This window comes from Hipposideros armiger, unplaced genomic scaffold (genome assembly GCF_001890085.2).
Source record: "Hipposideros armiger isolate ML-2016 unplaced genomic scaffold, ASM189008v1 scaffold_97, whole genome shotgun sequence".
Classification (NCBI taxonomy): domain Eukaryota; kingdom Metazoa; phylum Chordata; class Mammalia; order Chiroptera; family Hipposideridae; genus Hipposideros; species Hipposideros armiger.
Genome location: NW_017731447.1, coordinates 1879198 through 1899096, shown reverse-complemented (window position 1 = coordinate 1899096; position 19899 = coordinate 1879198). Strand labels below are relative to the sequence as shown.

At 42.5% G+C, this 19899-nt stretch overlaps 3 protein-coding genes across 3 annotated transcripts in view; 1 reads left to right on the top strand and 2 right to left on the bottom strand.

Annotated features, from left to right (window-relative positions):
- COPG2 (coat protein complex I subunit gamma 2) overlaps positions 1–7097 on the bottom strand; it is a 126568-nt gene extending 119471 nt beyond the window's left edge. Inside the window, exons 1-4 of the mRNA XM_019646098.1 lie at positions 6960–7097; positions 5793–5845; positions 5140–5220; positions 2494–2565 (exon numbers count right to left, since the gene is read on the bottom strand). Coding sequence (XP_019501643.1) covers positions 2494–2565; positions 5140–5220; positions 5793–5845; positions 6960–6996 — 243 coding nt within the window. The 5' untranslated portion in view covers positions 6997–7097. The remainder of the gene's footprint in view (positions 1–2493; positions 2566–5139; positions 5221–5792; positions 5846–6959) is intronic.
- The window catches only part of MEST (mesoderm specific transcript), a 181936-nt gene that overhangs the window by 132095 nt on the left and 29942 nt on the right, over positions 1–19899 (top strand). The window lies entirely within an intron of this gene.
- Positions 7427–19899, bottom strand: part of TSGA13 (testis specific 13) — a 14003-nt gene continuing 1530 nt past the window's right edge. Inside the window, exons 2-6 of the mRNA XM_019646083.1 lie at positions 18676–18747; positions 17540–17746; positions 12016–12155; positions 11289–11401; positions 7427–7596 (exon numbers count right to left, since the gene is read on the bottom strand). Coding sequence (XP_019501628.1) covers positions 7427–7596; positions 11289–11401; positions 12016–12155; positions 17540–17746; positions 18676–18747 — 702 coding nt within the window. The remainder of the gene's footprint in view (positions 7597–11288; positions 11402–12015; positions 12156–17539; positions 17747–18675; positions 18748–19899) is intronic.

The following is a 19899-nucleotide window of genomic DNA, read 5'->3' as shown; positions in this document are numbered from 1 at the left end:
CCTTCTTTCACTGCACCTCTTTGTACCCTAAAAAACTCTGGCTTTAAAGCCACGCCATTAGGTTGTATCACCTGCCACCATTCCTGGATGCATATACAAGTCCAGGCTACTTCCCTTGTTTTCTAAAAATATTAGTACCTTGTTCTCTATCTCTATCTCCAACACTACCCCGCTGATAACTATTGGTGATTCTAACATCTATACAGACAATTCTAAAACTCTGCCCACTCTGTGGATTTGAGCTCTGCTTCCCCAATGATCCTGTCCTCCTTCCCACTGCAGTCACCCACTTCCACTATCACAGCCTTCAACAATAACTGTACCCCTTTCGTAGTATCATTTCCAAGCATTTCACTCTCCCACCACCATTCCTGACTCCAACAACTCTTTCAACTCCATCATGACCCACTGATTCTATCAACTTTTTACTGTCCCCATCAGCCTGTTCTGACTTGCCTCCAACCAAACAAAGATTCCACAGTCAATATTTCGAATACTCACCTTCCTTGCTCCTCTCTTTGTGTTAGTACCTGGCAAAACCCCACCCTAATTGAATCCAATCTCTCACTATTCCACGACTTAACCTGAAGGCTGCAGCTGGAGAAAAACATGCACCATGCTACCTGGCAATACTTTCAATTCATGACCACTGACTTCAAGGGGCCACCAGTCCTGCCCCACAATTCTACATGTCCCCAATCCATTTCCTAGAAAATGGGTTTCATGCCTTCTTTTAATACGATCTCTGTACCAGAGGCTTCGAGTTAGTCCTCACTGCTTCTTCCCTGCTCCACGTCCAGCTCTCCTTCCCAGCTGCCAGCCCTCTAAGCAACATGAACCTCAGGCCCATCTCCAGAGGGCTACAAATTCACAGAGCAATGCAGAAGCAACAGCCTTCCCTATCTTGTATAACAGGCCCTCTCCATGGCCCCACTGCAGCAGCTTGAAACAATGCCTAGCTTTCTAACTTAATTCCTCTAATAGGTAATTCTATAATAATCATAGCAGTTCTGCCTCCCTGATTGAACCCCACATTTTTGGTGCAGGGAGTGATTAAAAGGAAACAAGACCTTAAGGATAAGAATCTGAAATGGCTTCTCTGATTTGGTAACAGGCATAATCACCCTGTTTCCAGGGGTAAAGGGCACACTAGTAGTCCATGGCATGCAGAGGCAAAATACTTCAGTTATTGCCTGCAGGCAAGTACACTCAGGGACCTATAGAAGACAAGGCTTTGGGTAACCCAGCAGTTGCTGCCACAGAGCACTTTTGTAAAAATGAGTTGTGTCATGAGTTAGTTGCTTCTAAGTATACTGGAGGACTTGGTAAAAGAAAATAATGAGCTCAGAGTTTTAAATTCACACCCCAAGGTCTGAATAAGGGACTAGAAACCTCCTATAAATGCCTTAATAGAAAGCCTATGTCACGTGGACACAGGGCTGCGATTTCTGAAAAGCATATCCTGCAGGTGTCTGAATTACAAGGCAAATTCAATTCACACCCTTGTGGAGCATCTTACGTCCAAGTTAGGACCTTGACTGGGAAGGAGTGAGGCCCTGAAAATTGGAATGGAGACATATGAGCAGATGCTGAGGAAGCTGAATACTTTGACCCTGAAACTCCACTAAGTCCCCTTTGTAAGTAGAGGCAGTTCTTCAAGTCCTGAGGGAACTCGTCTCCCTTTGGAAAATGTGTAATGGCCTCCCCTAAGACAGCTGCCTTACAAGGGACTGCTGATGTGCCTGACGACCCACTCCTGAAACTTCTCATTAGCTAAACATATAACCAGACTCAAATCCTAGAGGGTCCTGAGGGTCACGTCAGGCAAAAAACGTGACCTTTGATGATATGCAATATGTACCAAAAGTCCTGCAAGGTTTGGACACTTTCTGTCAACAGGGAGCTGGGAAATATCTATCCCAGAATCCCCTTCCCTGTGTGGTTCTGAGCTCAAGCCGGGCAAAGAGAAATACAGGCCCCATTAGAAGGCAGGAGGAAAGCAGCAGCCATTACGCTCTGAAAGCCAGGGTGGTCGGAGGTAATGAGAGACAGATGCAGAGGTGCTGGCAGCTGTAGTCAGTCCTCCCTGCTCTCTCTCTCACTCCATGTCCTCTCTCCCACTCTGCATCCAGCTCTTCTCGATCGCCAGCCCTGCAGACCAAGAGCAAGCCCAGGCCCACCGGAAACTTGACTAAGAACTTAGAGATGTGGTAGCTGACTTCTACGCCGGTCCACTTTGGCAGCCAGTTATGCCAGAAGTTGGATATTAACAGAGTTGTGCCTTCATGGCAGATCTGTGCTTGAATGGCTTTATACTATACGCTTTCATTCTTTTATTTCCATATGTCCTTTCATATGTTTTATGAAGGTAAATAATTTTTAAGTAATTTTAAACATTTCATGCAACCTTCCCTAACTTGGAACACTCTAAGTTCCCCAGAGAAAACAAATGAAAGTTTTTTTAAGCCAGGAAAAATTTTATAAAAGACTTACATCATTAGATTGAAACAATCGCGTCATTGCAAAGAAGGCTTCTGTGGCTTCCGTGGTTCCAAAGTGTTCACCCTAAAGAAAATTTAAAACAATTTCCTAAGGAAAATTTAAAACAATTTCTTAAATTAAAAAAAAAAAAACAACAACCAATTAAGGTGTTTCTCTGTTTCTGAAAAAATCTTTCAGGATGTGGGAAAAACAATCTCTTTGTAAACATTCTGCCTCTCTGCTATTTTGCTGGCTTTCCATTTATAAACTTACGTAGCCATTTATCTGTTTTTTATTGAAAATAATTCAGTATCACACACCATGCTAACAAAGTTTTAGAATAGTGGTCTTTATCCTTTAAGTAGGAACTATTTTAATTTCCCTGAAGAACTGTGATTTACAAGGAGGTAGAAAATGATAGCAAGTTGAGTTCCTAATCAGATTAGGATGTTCTAGTTACACTGCCTATGAGCAGAGACCCTACCTCATACATTTCTATAACCCAGTGCCCAGCACAAAGCCCAACACTCTCATAGGAGCATAATAAATACTAAACTGTATGGAACTATTAGGAATCCCAGAAAACAACATAGAGCCCGCCCCACCCCCAAAAGAAAAGGGCAGGGACCAGATTAGATATATTAAAATACGGCTTAAGGGGCTGCTCCTAGATCTCATGACATTGGCTCAAGTCTCTAAAAACATGCTTTGGATCAGAACTTGAACGTGCTCACTACATCAGCTATGGATCTTGACGAAGTGCAGATTCTGACTCTGTGGCTCCAGGCTGAAGCCTGAAATTTTGCATTTCTAACTATTTTTTGAGTAGCATAGTATGGTCTTTAATAACCTATTTCACTTATAGTCAAAATATTGCAGATCACACACCGAAACATTACCATTTCAACATTTAATTTCTTCATTAAAAGCAATCCTATGTAATATGTTAGGTGCAATCACTTTTCAGAACTCCAGATTGCACACAGAATATAACTAGTCTTCACTCTATTTGTCACAGGTCTAAGAATAAGCAAATTTTGATGCAACACTTTGAAAGTTTAGGATGAAAGACAAAGTATAATAGTTTACAATTACTTCAATCAGAGTATCCAACTTGCTCACCAGCAAGAGATTTCCTTCTTCCTTTCACAACTATTTCCTGAATACTTAGGAGTCCATGTACTTTTCAGTCATTAGGTAAAACTTTAGTCCATACTTGACTTGAAATTCAGAGAATATATGGATATGTCAACGCTGGTAGAATTTAAAAGTATTTTTTCATAAAGCTCTCCCAATAACTAGGCAAAAGAAAACACTAAGGTTCCCAAACCTGTTTATGTATCAGTCTTGCTTGGTAATTTCTTTATCAAGATAATTAAATGTTTCAACATGAGTTGCCAATCAAAGAGCTATTGGCCAATACAAAAGTATATGCTACTCTGAACCAATGCCAACTACTCAAAACTCTTATATTATATAATGGATTGAGCCAACTTGGATACAACCCAAACGTGTTATGAAAAGTAAAAGCAAATTGTGCCTTAAATGTTTCTAATATGCTACCACAGAGGGATATGATGTTTGCAAATAGATACATTTTATTTAAAAGTATATACTTGTTGCTCAATCTCCATTTGCAAACTACAAAACTTTATTTTGTTTCTGGGTGAGGTCTTCAGTCAAGAAACATAGTAAAGACAAAATATTCTCATGGAATTCAAATGGGAAGCCATAGTCTTCTTAGCACCATGTGTAAACCGTGTGCATATATGTGTGTGTGTGTGTGTGTGTCTAAGAAGTAAAATTACATTTTCTAAGGCCCTAGACATTTCATGAGATTTTTAAGTCTGAACCAAAAAAAACAAGAAAAAATAAAATGAATAACAATGGCAAATAGAATGTTTCATTATGGCAAATATTTTTTTTTATTTTGTTGATTGTGTCTAAAACAGTGCATAGGACACAGCAAATGTGTCATAACTATTTGCTGAATGACAGAACGAAAGCTATTCCTGAATGTTTACCATGTATCTAGGACTATTCTCAATGCTTTATGCTTATTATCTCATTTAATCATTACAACTTTATAAAGCAGCTAATATCATAATCCCATTTATAAATAAGGACATTAAGGCATTAAATGGTTAAGCCCAGAATCATAATGCTAGTAATGGTGGAGTAAGGATAATACATACAAAATGCAAAGCTTTAAAACATACACCCCTCCACCTCCCCAAAAGGGTAAAATATCTGGAATTTATCTAAGGTTTTGTGCGACATTTTTGGAGGCACATAAAGACCTCTGAACAAATCTAAATAATGTGTTTTAACACTTTGTAAGTGGGCATTTTTCTCTATATGACGAGTTTACTCGTTTCCCGCAAACAACGTGTTAACATTAACTAATACTTGTTAAATTCAAATCAATGTTGAGACTTTACTATGTGCTTAGTGGTTTAGTACTTGTGCATGAAAAAGAAGTATATGTCACAGTCCTTATCCTCAAGAAGTTTTACATATTAGTATGTCAATCAAACATTGTCGACTTTTTTTAACTGACTTTAAAAAAAAATAATTATATTCTCCAAAAAGTACTTTACTGCATATTATGTATTTCTACTCCAAGACACAAATCTGAAGAAAATCAAAATAATTTACCTGGTTCAGTAAGTAAAGAATCTTTGTAAGAATATGCAAACATCTTCTTGGATTGATGGGCGTTTCATTGAACAGACGAGCCTATAAAAACCAAAAATGTTGTTATATATAGTATATTTTCTACTTTTTCTGATTATAGAAAATCAACTTTAATAAAATAGACCATTATGTATTTTAATCACAATATTCAAATGTTAGCTGCCTATAGTTTTCAATTTATTATGGTGTATGATAATTTATTAAACGTAACCTTGATTTTCCATTCTATACTCTCTAACTCATTCCCTGAGGTCTACTGCTTCAACTTTGTAGGCTTTGTATGTTAAGAATCACAATATTTATCTACATCATTTTAATACAATGAGTTTAATATCTATAACTTCCTTCAATAACCATACAATGAACACATCTTCTGGCATTTTATTTACAATTCTCAACACATGGCCGAGTCTGCATGTTTTTGCATTTCTATAAACTCTCACCTCTCTCTCCTCTGACAAGCAACCCCTCTTCTTTTCCCCTCAAGTTTATATTCTCTGAACTCGGTTACACTCTTTAATTCTTATCTTGGACCTCAACATTCCAGGGACTCTGTGCCCACCATTCTAAAACGGAATAGAAAAGAAGGAACACAGTATACTTCTAAGCCATACCTCCTGTAAGACAGCACTCTTCTCCAGATGCCGAAAAGGGTTGGAACCACTACCTATAAAACAGACAAAAAGATCTTTAATAACTGTCCTACACAAACTTAGTTTCTACAGAAGGGTATTGAATGCTTGGGATATCTGACCTAAGGGAAGTGAACACTTGGATGTTGCAGTGATAATCATTACTAATATGCGCATACATTGAATATAATCATTTTGATGCTGGTACTGGTTCTGTCATTGCTTTCCTGTAAGATAGTGTACTGTTGCAGGAACCCTGTCCGAAATGAGTGTCTTCTTTCCAACTGTCCTCTTTTTATATGAATGTTACAAATATCTGTCATGTCCACACAACTAAGATGAACGAGACTGTGGTAGGGCCTTTTGGACTCCCCCAAAGGCAAGCATGATTTCATGTGTTTCCAACACTTACTGCGAGGCAGAAAAAGAGTTTAGCAGAGAATCACATACACAAAGCTGGAAGGGGCCATGAAGGTTTTACTAACCCAACTCTCCACCACACTTTGTGAGAGCATCTATCACACACTGAGTTTGTTTTTGAGGTGGCTTGGCAGCTTCCCCATTGGCTCTGGACCAAAGCATCAAGACGCAACCCACTTTTGGATGCCTGCGCATGACATGATCTATGTACCACGGGGCACTTTTGCCCCCTGGGAAGCAGACGGTGTCAAGGTCCCCAGGAAGGCTGTAAGGTACAAGGCACCTCAAAGTACACACACACGCACACACACACTGTCCCGTGGATCTCAGACCCACTCTGGGCCTCACACTGCCAACGTCCCTCGCCTCTTACACGCGCACACCCATGCTGGCCGCCAAGGGCCACGGGCCCGCGCCTCTGCAAGCAGCCCACCCCGAGCGGAGGCGGCTTGGCGGGGCTGCGCCAAAAGTAGGGGAGGCGGAGGGGGCGGGGCCGCCAAGCAGCCCGATGCGGCGCGTGGGCGTCGGGACTGGAGCGCGCGACCCGAGGGGAGGCTCCGGCGCCCGGGGGAGGGGCTAGGGGCAGGCCCCCGGCTGGAACCGGCCCCCTGGCACACGGGCGCCCACGCCCCCCGGTCCGCTGTCCCCGAGAGCGGGTGGCGGCGGGCGAGCCGGGGGGAGGAAGGGACCCCCGCAGCGGAGGGTGGGCGTCAGAATCCCAGCGCGTACCAGACTCCTCGTCCTTCTTGTCGAATTTTTTAATCATCTTGGACGACTTCCCAGCGCCCCAGACCCACCGCAGTCGTCCCAGGCGCCGCAGCCGGCAAGCGGAAGAGGCTGCAGGAAGACCGGCCCCGGGCTCTGGCGCCGGTTGGGCCTCCGTCCCGTCACTCGGGGAGAAGGCCCGCCCTCCCCGGCTGTCGCGGCTGCTCTGGTCCCACGGGGACGTGGCCACGCCCCCTCGCCCGGCCCCAGCCAGCGGAGGCGGGGCCAGGCGCTGGGTCCCGGGGCCGGCGTCACAGCCCCTGCGGACACCGGTGGGAACCCGGGGCTCGTCCCAGCCCACCCTGCCAGGGACCGGGCAGCCCAGGCCCGCAGGGGGCAGAATCTGATTTTATTTGGTTGACACGCCCTGGATGGCCACTTCTGCAGGCCCCTCAGTCTCTGGAGACCGAGGCGAGAGGCCCAAAGATGTTTTACTTAATGACAGTGGCGTTTTTCATGACCCACTGCTGGGCCCTTCCGTTGCGGAAGGCGCTCTCCCCTGGCGCGGTTCTGGTGGGCTTCTCTTTCAGGAGCGATGAAAGGGTTAGTGGTTCCCACTTCATCTTGGAAGTCGGCGTGTCACTTTCTGACTTCTTGGGGACTGCAACAAAGCACAGGGCACCGTGGTGAAGGTGGATTTCGAGAGGGGCTAGAAGGACCCTTAATGAGGTCACCCTTAGTGAGGCATGAAAATGACCCACTTAGAGGGAGGAGAGAGGTGACCTTTACTCTTGGCAAGGGGATAGATTTTGGACCATGGACTACCATTCCCAAACCTTCTTTATAGTTCTGGGTTCCTTACCTTCATCAAAACCCCGTTTAAAACATTGCTGGTTTAGAGCCTTCCCTGTTGAATGCCACCCCTTTGCAATGACTCCATCTGCAACCATATTGACACTAACCGTAACTTTTATTAAGTTAAGGTGCGCTGTTGGCTTGTATATTCACATCCCTCTTAGTCTTTTCCTAAAGTGTATGTTGGTTTTCAGTCTCCTGCTTGAGTGTGTAACTAAGAAACTCTTTCTGCCTTTGGCTTCAGTGTCATCACTTTATCCAGATTCTCCTTCAGCCTCTGTCTGTTCTTGGAAGCTTCCATTGTGGGCTCTTCTTGCTCGCGTCCCTTCCACTTTTTTTGATGCACTATGCCTTGTAAATATCCCTTGAATTCGTGTCCTTATTCCTACTGCTAACACCTTACTTCATGTCCTATCTTGGTCTCTTGGACAGCCTCCTAACCGGCCTTCAGGGCCTCCATCCAAAACATGCTCTATGTAATATTTATTTGGATGCCTGGTAAACATGAAACATTATTATTGGAAGGAGGGTTGCTAGCAATAGAACTTTTGCTTGAAGCTGTTATCTTTTGCTTGAAGTGGAGATATTGTTTTAAATTCACAGTAGATTGTCCTTGTTGAGGAAAAGCACCTAATGGGCCTTTAAGATATATGTAAGTCAAGTCAGTATCCACTCATTTTCCTTGAGTGAAACTGTAAAGTCACCATAAATCTAAGAAATGCTGCAGACTGAGATATTAAATGTTCTGTTTAGAAATGTAAATTGGGTATATCCTTAATAGAATCATGCCCTTGAAAAATTAGGGAAATTCTAATATAGATTACATTCTAGATTCTAGAGAAATTCTTTCCCCCAATATGGATTTAAGCTGAACTATTAATATCCTACATATAGCATCATTTAAGATTTAACTCCAACTTTACTAAATGTACTATTAACTGTGAGGTGTGATCAAACAATATGGTGAATGTTTAAATAAAAAAAATTATTAAGTAAAAGACACATTGCCATTAACCCCCCTCAAAATACTTCCCCCTCACTTGAAACACACTTATCCCATCGTTCTTGACACTTTCTGAAGCAGTTCTGGAAGTCCTCTTTTGTGAGTGTCTTTAGTTATGCTGTCGTGGCTGGCTTGATGTCCTGAATCATTTTGACTTTGGGGAAGAGCCAGAAGTCACACGGTGCCAGGTCCAGTGAATAAGGTGGATGAGGACACACCATAATGTTTTTATTTGACAGAAATTGCCATATACCAGAAGCAATGTGTGACACGGAGCATTGTCATGATGGAGGATGATTTATGGCACACTTTAAAACACACATTTTCTCAACTGTAGCTCACACCCGACTGACTGCACCGAACAAGGTGAAACTTGTCACACACTGTTACTAAGGCTCATTGTGCCACTTCCCGTATTGAAGATCCCTCCCTGCCTTTCTATTGGATGGCTCTCAGCAGCAGCATTCACCGTATTTTGTGATCACAACGGAAAGCCTCCATGTCACACATCACTTCTAGTACAGCAATTTCTGTCAAATAAAAACATTGTGGTGTGTCCTCATTCACCTTATTCACCAGATCTGGCACCGTGCAACTTCTGGCTCTTCCCCAAAGTCAAAATGACCACGAAAGGTAAATGTTTTAAATAAATTCAGGACATCCAGGCAGCCATGACAACTCAACAAAAGACACTCATGAAAAAGGACTTCCAGAACTGCTTCAGAAAGCGGCAAGAATGATGGGATAAGTGTGTTCAAAGTGATGGAGAATATTTTGAGGGGGATTAATGGCAATGTGTCTTTTACAGTAATAAATTTTTAAAATTTAAACATTCACCATATTATTTGATCACACCTTGTATTATGTTTGCCTTATCTGACTTATAAAGCTCACACCTTACTTTCCAGGTAGAGTTTCCCCTAAAGGACATACAGATGCTCCTCTATTTACAGTAGGGTTACATTTCAATAAACCCATTGTAATTGGGAAATATCATAAGTTGAAAACGCATTTAATAACCTAACCCACCAATCAATCATCATAGTTTAGCTCGTTTCAACTGAATGCATATCACTTTCACACCATTGTAAAGTCAAACAATTATGTCAAACCATCTTAAGTTGGGAACTATCTGTAGGTATTCCTACTTATTTATTCTGGGGCTGAAAACAAATAGGTTTTGAGGAAGGGAAAGTCCTCTTCCCCCTCCTTGGGCCAAAGAGTATTGGGAACCTAGGCAGAGACATGTAGATAAGCCCGGAGATTCCCGAGAAGGATAAATGTGCTGGGAAGTATGAAGGAACTGAGGCAGGTTTGAGGCTGAGCCTACGAGCAGCCTCTTTTAAAGCAAGTTCTTCAACTTCTTTCCACATCTATGAAGGGTTATTTAATATCACAGCTTGGTTTGAGCTGTATATGGGGAGTTAAGAGAGGCAACAGGTGGGCGTGGGGTGGAGTGGCAAATAGAGGAGGAGCAGAGAAGCCTGAAGAAGCCAGTTAAGGGATGGCACATGACCGCACACGTCTGGAACCATGACTGGACTCAGAATGGCTGGCAAAGGCATTAGGCAATCACCAGGATGTGCAACAGGCAAGCGTATTTCAGGGAGATTCAGAAACTGCGTGAAGAGAGAAGCCCCGTAGGAGAAATGGGCCTTATCTTGAAGCCATAAGCTAGTGAAGTCTGGGGACCCATCAATTATACTTCTAGTACACAAATGTCTACTGAGCGCTCTGAAATCCTTCAGTGAGTCTCAACTGCCTAGGGGAGAAAACCTGAGCCCTTATTCATATACTATACAAGGACCTTTGTGATCTGACCCAGCTGTCTCACATGTTGAATGTACTATTACTTGTGCATGATCAGTGTCCAACACTTAGTAGGTGCCCCATAAATGTTGTTAAATGAATGATAATTTGTAACGAGTATTCCTGTTGCATCCCCTTCCATACACCGTTATCCCAAACCCCTTCACCCCATGTCCTGCCTCAACCCCAGAGAGACTTGTGGACCTCTGAGACTCCTTTGCTTCTTCTAGAACAGGTTTCCTCAAAGTGTGATATGCATACCACTGGGTAGTTTTAGGCGATACATAGATAAACCTTTTAAATGTTATTATGAATTCGATTAAATGTATGTCATAAAAAACCCCACATAATTAGTATCTCAAACCCATGATAATAGTATTAATTAGGAGCAGAACAAAAAAATATATCCTTTTAAAGAAAAACATTAAGTAAAGAATAGGGCAAATAACACCAGCGATATGGCCAAACCTATTAAAGTGGTAGGTGATATAGTTTGGGAAAATGCTAGAGCTTTCTTGAATTTGAGGATTTAAACAGGGTCCAAAGCCTAGCAGCACTTGAGCCTCTATCAGTTCTTAGCTACAAGAAAACATTGTGTCCAGAACCTCCATGACAGATGTCAATTTGCCCTTATCTCTTGTCCACGTCTCAGCCCCGTAAGCCATTGCTTTGAAAGAGGAGCTTACCATCTTTACAAAAGGGAGCAAAGGTGAGCTGAGGGTACATATTTTTCTGTTTCCTCAAAGTGCAGACCATTGAATACGTCCCTTCACTCTTGAAATCATTGTTGGTGGAAAACCTTAAAAAAGAAAGCTCATTTAGTAGATCCAAGGGCAAGGGGTTAATAGAACCAGCCACCACACTCTCGGATTCCCGGGGAGAAGAAAAGAAAATGTAGTGGGTGTTCATTGGTAGAGTGGGAGCGCTGTTCAGTGGAAGGGATACTTCCAGAACCTAGCCTTGTAAACCTGTGAAAGAAGTTCAGAACCTCCTCTCTCTTCCCCACACTGGATATATATTTCTGGAACTAGTTTCAAATAAAATCTCATTGCACATTGTTCTTGTGTATAGCCCTTACCCTGCACTTAAGGAAAAAAATTTTCTTCTGTTTCCTCAAAGCATAGACCTTTGAATACTTCTCTTCACTCCTGAAAATCATTCTCAGTAAAACAAACAAGCAAACAAACAAAAAAACCAAAAACCCCTTAGCTTTGCATTACTGTTTCTCTTCCATTACAAGATAAATGAAATTGGGGGTCCCACTGGGAAGCCATGTCTTATTACTATACAGTACTATACAGTATTACTCTACATGTACCATACAACCAAAGAGTATTTGTTAAACCGTACTGAAAAGAGATTGTGACATGAATAAAGAAATGATAGGAAAGAAAATGTGAACAAGGACTTCACCTAAACCATTGTTCTCGCTTGGATGTAGGGTCCTCCAAAAGTGTCAGAGTAAAGATTGGTTTCAGCCCAGATCTTAACTTTCCTTTCTGAAACATCAGGGGTAGGCAGGAGTTCTCAGTGGGTTTGTGGTGATAACTTTCCTGCAGCAGAAGGAAGAAGAGAAAGTGAGGGAGTAAGCTGAGTCCCTTGGGACTTAAAGGCTAAACCAAGTTCCTAGGCTGAGCTCCAACTTTCCAAAATGATGCAATAAAACCTGTCAGAGAGGGATGTGCGGACTCAGAAACTTAAGCAAGAGGAAACAGTTCCCTGAGTGGGCTAACACTTGTTTCATTGTCAGATGACTTGTCCAAAGCTTGGTGGGGTTCCTAAGTAATTGATTGAACTTGATCCCTGGCTCCTTGAAATGAATGGCAGAGGAATTTACCCGGCTTTGAGAACGATTCAATTAGTGAATTGCTTAAGAAACCAAACATTGGGGACTAAATTGGGAAACAGGTGCATAGGAGTCTACCTTCCTTTCTCAACGATGGCTGCCTCATTCACATTCTATTCCCTGTCTACTGTGAAAAGGCCTCGGAATGAGATGTTTTATGAGGTAATGATATCATCATTACTAAAGGTCATAGAGTCAAAGACTTTCAGAAAGGATTTTAAAGGTCATTCAGTGTCACCACTCATCTGACTCTTACATTCCCTCCACAATATCACTATCAAGTGGTCAATCTTTCTATGTCTAAAACTCCAACCGATTTCATCTTTGATCAGCTGGTAGCTAGCTATCTCCCTGTAACTTCTACCCTATAGTCCAAATACAACAAATCCAGTGTTTCTTCCAGAGAGTCCTTAAAGAATTTGGAGAAGTCCATCATGATCCTGCTAAGCTTGTTCTTTCTTCCAAGCTCAACAAGGCCAGCATTTTTTACTTTTCTTCACATGACATGGCTTTGGGTTCTCTATTCTCCTGACTTATCTCATTGTAACTCATTTGAAAAAGTTAACAGTTTACACTCTTCCTCATGTGTAGCAATCTGAAATGCAAATAGTATGGTAGGTGTAGCAACTGCAGGACACAACCTATCACCCCATGAAAGTCTCTATTCAAATGTCATCACCTCTTCTGAGGGCCTGCTAATCACTACTCATGCCCATCATGCTCCATTCCTTTATCCTGCTTTGTCTTGGCACTTAATACATTTTACATTATCTGTGGGATTGTGTGCTTGCTTATGGTCTGTCTACCTCACTAGAATTAAACTTCATTTGGGCAGACTTTGGTGTAGTCACTGATATATCAGTGCCTGGCACATAGTAGGTGTCCAATAAATATTTGCTGAATGAATGAAAGAATAATGACCAAACTAATTAAATAACAAATATTGAGCTTTTTCTTTCAGAATTTTAGAGCTTTTTTTTTTTTTAAATACTTGCTGCTGAACGTGTCTTTCAAATTCTGTACTCATTCTCTTTAAGCATTTCCAGTTTTTGGGGAACAGGAATCCATTCAAGTTACCTCAACTAATAGGGTTTTCACTGTAAGAATTGTGGATGAAAAAAGGGGGTTCTAGGAGAAGTAACCTCACAGGGTGATCTGATCATAAATTCCTAACTGGGCAGGTCATGGTGGATGGTCACACCCCCAGGCACATGACTTCTTTAGTGAAAGGATTTAAGGCAGCCCTGTCTAGTGTTCTTTTGCATCTAGGTCAACACACCTTTGAAATCCAGAAGTAATACCCCTCCAAGGGGGTATTAACCCTCCAGAGAGCACATAATCTTATTAATTATCCTATAATCCCATCCCCTCCTCGCTTTCTCCAGTCTTCTTTGGGTCCCTTCCTTTATTTCAAATGCATAAAAAAAGCTGCAAAACTGTCCATTTTCCAGAGCATTTGAGATCTTGCTCCCCAGCATACATCATCAGTTTGGCTCAAATAAACTTCTAAAAATTCTCTCCATATAGATTTGGATGTTTCTTACACTGACACAGCACATGTGCCTAGGAAGTAAAACATGGCAACAATCTAGCCACAAAAGAGCAGAAACCTTAGCAGAGCTGGATCTCATGGCAGAAAAACAGGAATGAGAAAGTTATTTAGAATCCAAGATAGCACTAGCTAAGGACCACCACTGTATGAGTTTGTGTATCTTGCCTCTAGCATCCTATCAGTAACATATCCCACCTACTTTCTTCCTACCTGCTTCCTTCTCTCTGTACCATTTTCACCCCTTACCTTACTCTGTATTCCTTTTTTCCACCTATAGTGTCTTCTTTTTCATTTTTACTTCCCTATAACTTCAACCTACCCCTGCTCTACTTTCATGAGCCCTACACTATCTTCTTCCTCATGCTTTGATTTTTTTATAGCCTTTCTCTATGTTCCCTTTCAGTTTTATTCCCACTGCCTCGATCTTTTCCTTTCTCGTTTCAGATACCTGGAAGCAAGAATCTGATTAGCTCAGGGACTTTGGTTGTTGGTAAGTTGGTTGGTTTTGGGTTTTGGCTGGTTTTGGTTTGGCGTGACCACCACAGGTCCCTAACCAGTCTATGAATTTTGTTACACGGGGTCTGGTGTCCTCTTGTGCTCCCAGCTAGGAGGAGAGGACCGAGTCTAGTTATACAAAGTGGGACCTCTTAGGGCAGGGGTCGGCAAACTTTTGAGACAGAAGAGCCAATCCTGTCCCTCACAACAATTTAAAAATTATTCGAGAGCCATAAAACAAAGGAAATCACCATTATGTGAATAATATCCTTTAAAAATGTTATACATGAAACTATGATAGTTTTATTTTCATTTTCAATTTTACTTCATGGCCACATGTTCATACCCAAAGAGTCGCATGTGGCTCGCAAGCTACAGTTTGCCGACCCCTGTCTTAGGGCATCCTTTTCTTCACGAACTGTGGTAGGATCTGTTTCACTTAGAAGGTGCTGTGAGTATGACAATCATGGTGCTAGACACATCTGACCTGTTATGCAAGTTGCCTGCTGGAACCCACACTCTTCTACACATGACTGGGCAAAAGAATGCTTCTTTGCATATGATCATAGGTTCACCAAAGATGGTCATGTTTATCTGACAAGAGAAAGAAGGGGATGCAGCATGCATGTGAAAGAGGCATTCTAGGTATTGGATATTTCCACCTTCTTGGACTTGTTCAGGTAGCCCCATGAAATTACCACGGTGCCAGTGTTGGACAATGAAAGCCTTAACTCTGGCTATTAATACAGTCTGACTGGTACCACAATTTGCTCATGAACATGATCAGGTCCTGCATGTGATCTGGAAGGCTCACAAGTGCCAGCTGTTGGAAGAAAGCTTTTCTTGCACAAGGTTACATGCTAGTCTTGTATCTCCATCTCTACCTTGAGCAGAGCAACCCTGGCCTGGGATTGGTCGCTCTCTCACTGTACATTATTCACTACCATGAGAAAAAAAAAAAGAAACCACTGAGTTTACATTCAAAGGGCATAAATTCTGAGACCCAAGAGACCATAGGCAAGAAATTAGTTAACTCCTTTGTCAGCCTATACCTTTGGATATTAGCATTTTATCTTCCATTTGCAGAGGAATCTCTCACTGCCATCCATGTAGCAACTAAGGAACTACTAATTCCAGATTCCCCACATTTTATTATAAGGGTCTGTCTTGGGGAACTCCACTCCCAGGCTCAACTTTCTGTTATCTTTAGATTCTTTTGTTTATCCTTACACTCATCTCAATTAATTTCTTCTTGTTATATTAGGCCCTCTCTCAAGGTTATCGAGATCTTTTTTGGATCCAGACTCCTAAATATCTCTGAAATTGATTTCCTTTACTGTCTCTGCCATTGATTTAGTTTGATTCTTCAGCATTTCTTACTATGGTTATTGTAGTGACATCATAACCAATCTTTCTGATTTTTGTCTCTTTCACAAATCACGCACCTTTCTCCCAATCTCCAAGAGGTCTTTCTAAATTAATGCAAATTTGATTATATCGTTTTATCTCCTGCCATTTACTCTTTTACATCTCCCTAAATGCACCTCACTTTCTCACGTCTTCATGGCTTTGCCTTTCTGTCTGATTAGAATATTCTCCTACTCTTTTGTCCGGGGTTACTGTTCTGTAAAGCCTCCCTGATTACTCCGTCTCTCAACAGGGATACTGTTCTTTATTGTATATTACTTCTGTGTCTTGTACATTCTCTTATAATTCATATATCCTGCTATATTATAATTACAGTAATACCTTAGTTTGCGAGCATAATTGGTTCTGGAAATAAACTACTCGTATTGTGAGGCATTGCTCGTTTATCACGTTAAAATGTGTTAGAAATGTTTGCTCATCTTGTGGAACACTCGCAAACCAAGTTACTCGCAATCCAAGGTTTTACTGTACTTTTATATATTTATTGATATATTTTATTAGACTCCAAGTTCCTTCAAGACAGAAACTGTCCTGTAATCATCTATATATTTTAGTTCCTAGCTTAGTGTACATTCAGCATTTGTTTATCAAATGGAATGTGAATGTCTGCAGTGTGTAACAGAGCCCCAAATGTCTGGCTACTGTGACAGCAAATTCTCCGCTCTGTTCCTCTTCCTTCCTCTCAACATCCAAAAGCAGTGGGTACAAAGCATAACCCTTTACTCCTTTCCCATTTAGATACTCGTTTCTGGTCCTTATTCCTCATTTCTTTTTTTTTTTTTTTATCTGAGCCATCCTGCTACCTGTTGGCAGCTTAGCGGCTGCTCAGCTTGGGCTGGACTCGAACCACTGTTGCTCAGAACTCACACCCTTGAGCGAGCTCTTAACCAACTGAGCCACTTGGCCGGCCCTACATTCCTCATTTCTTGATTTATCCTTTACTGCTTTACACTCAACTATTGATAGAAAGCCAGTGGCTAGTTTGCCCCCCCCTTTTTTTATTGTTAGTTTCAGGTATACATAACAATGCAATAGTTATCCTTCTTACCCTTCACACAGAAGCAACCCCCTCCCCCGTCTACTGCCCTCCCACCCCCGATATCACACTTATCTATTACAATTCCATTGGCTCCATTCCCACTCTCTACTTCACGTCCCGTGACTATATGTATATATAATTATAGTTCACATACATTATTATTCAACATCAGCTTCAGATATACAGTGCGGTGGTCAGGCATCTACACCGACTATGAAGTGGTCTCCCTAACAAGACATGAGTCTATCTGGTCCCCTAAAAAATATTTACATTATTGATTATATTCCCCAGACTGTCTTTTCTATCCCTGAGGCCATATTGTAGTTACCAATTTAGTTTGCCCTTTGTTAATTACAAACGAAATATCTTTGGCCAAGGAGGAACAATTTTGAATGAAAATAAAGCTCTCTCTTCTCTGAGCAGTCATGTTTCACAACCCGAGCTTGCCCAACTCTGATTCTGAGTGTTTCCCAGGCTCTCCCAATTCTCTCTGGTGAAGCAATTGGCCAAGAATTAGAAGGAAGAGGCCTGAAGGTTCCTTCCTAAGGTGCCAGGAAGCTTCCCCAGGTGCCCTTACCTTGAGCAGTAACTCCTTGGAAAAGTATAATGGTGTCATGTCCTTGCCTTGCTGGTCCACTAGGCAGGGAGGTGGGTTGTTGGTCATGATCAGTAACGTCTTATCCTGATCATACTCCGTGACCTTAAGCATGAAGCTTAAAAGTTTCCTGTTTCGAGCCATGAGTTTCTGCAGTGCGGTGGGCTTCGAAGGCTCATAGTACGAGGCCTAAGCAGACAGGAAGGTTTCCAGAGAGACAAAGGGTTTAGATCAAGAGAAGATGAACTACTAGGTTGGCTCATCTTTGGCCTCTCTGGGGTAGGGACAGAGACTGGAACAGGGGCTGGACCAATCTGCTCTGTGATGTGCTTAGCAGACAAAGTCTGAAGCTCTCTGGCCCTTTCTTTCTGCAGAGCATTTCCCACAAATAGACTCAGGAGCTGGGGAAATGAGAGGCAAAGGTCTCCACCATCGAAGGAGCAAGATGACGTAATTCTTCTGCACGAGTGTAGCAGCACGTCCAACACAGTGGAGCAAGCAGGGAGCTTCCTATGCGAAACCTCAACGGCCTTCTCTATGGCCCTCTCTCCCAGGCAGAAGGGAGAAATTGCCAGGGTTCAAACCTCCTTGCTCAGGGAGCTCTGAGGGTGAGGATGACACAGCCTTTATCTGCAGCTTCCCACCCACCAACTTTTCTCCACAGGCACAACCACATTACCATGCATAATAAGCACAACATTCAAAAGGAAAAGCAGTCACAAAAGACAGCATGTCACTGTAGATGTGGGTGGGGGAAGGGGCAGACCCACTAAATGTGCTTTTCTGTCAATTGGAGGAAGACAGGGGATTGGAGAGGGAGGGGGGGGGGAGAGGAATAGAATGAAATAGCTCCTGATTAGTAATATGTTTTCCTAACCAAAAAAAAGCAGCTGCAGGGACCACCTTCTTCCCAGTTCCTCCCTCCGCCCTCACCACCACCACTCGCAGCCCTGCCTCTGGTACAGTGTCCTAAGGCAGCTCTGCCTCTATGTGCTAGGAGCACAGGCAGTCACAGAAGTGGCAGCGCTTGGAGGCATTTGGGATGCCCTGCAGCAGGCCTCTGCACCACTGCTCCATCTTGCTCCAAGGGATCTTGGGGCAATGCCTTTTCCACCTACCAAATTCGGACGGGCTGCGTAATGCAGAAGGTTCTCGAGAATAAATCTGGATTGCCCAGCTGCATTCAAACTCTAGAAACAATAATCAAAATTAGTGGTTTCAAGTTTCACCTATCCTCAACTGGATTTCATCCCTTACCCCATCTTAGTCTCACTAACGGCTGGTCTCTAATTTCAAAAAGTCAGGAGAACACTGTTTCCTTCATGTTTTGCACCCTGGGTTTCCGGCAGGAAGAGCGAGGTTCTGAGACATCCTGACAGGGAAGCTTGTGTGCGAAAACGTGGACCAGCTTTCTGAAATGTCAGGTGACGCTATTAGGAGGTTAAAGAGATGAGGGCAGCCTCAAAATTCAGGGAGCGGGACAAATCACTCCAAATCACACCTCCTTCTTCTGCCCTGTCCATTTCTATAGGAGTGAAATCAGGTGAAAATTAACATGGAAGGCAGCCTTTAAGGAGAAAAGCAGGTTATAATAGGGCGATACCTTAAGGGCTGTGAATGGTAAGGGAGCCCTGGGGATAATGGGCAACTGAGCTCGGAGCGGACATGCTCACAGAGGAAGGGAGAAAGATTTTGCATTTTTGAATATTTCTGTGGTATATGATTCTTCCCAAAATGTTGCACAAAATAACTGCATTTTGTTCACACTTCTGTCAACCCATTTGCATTTTTCTCCTGGTGGTAGTGCTGGTGACTGGTGGACTGTCTGAGTGTCCTGCCTGGTGGTAAAGGTGCCAGGCTACCTCCATCTTTGTCTGCTGACCCCAGCGTGTTGCCCAGGCTCTAGCTTAGCCCTGCGTTATCTAAGGATGAATCAGTCAGTCAAAGGGATGCCAACGCAAGGTGATAAAAAGCTCTGCATTGCCTCTTTGGGTTTGGCCTAATCAGGAAGCAGAACGACAGGAGAGGAACACAAATCCTATAATTGGATCAGCATTTTTAAAGATTGCCATGTCCCCAAGGAGGCGATCTGCTAAGATGGGGTACATGCTGGGAGCCGTCTGCGCCTCAGTGTTTGCCATGGCCAAGCACACTGCAATTGTGACAAATTCTGAAGCTCTGACTGAGAAACAGACACTACTTTATATCTTAAAAGACTTAAATTCCCCTTTGGATGCCCCCCAGTAGGATGAAGATCTTACACCCCTTCTTATAGATATATCACAATAATTCTATTTTATACACTAAAGGTAATTTTAGTCACACTAGTCTCTTAGGAAAGG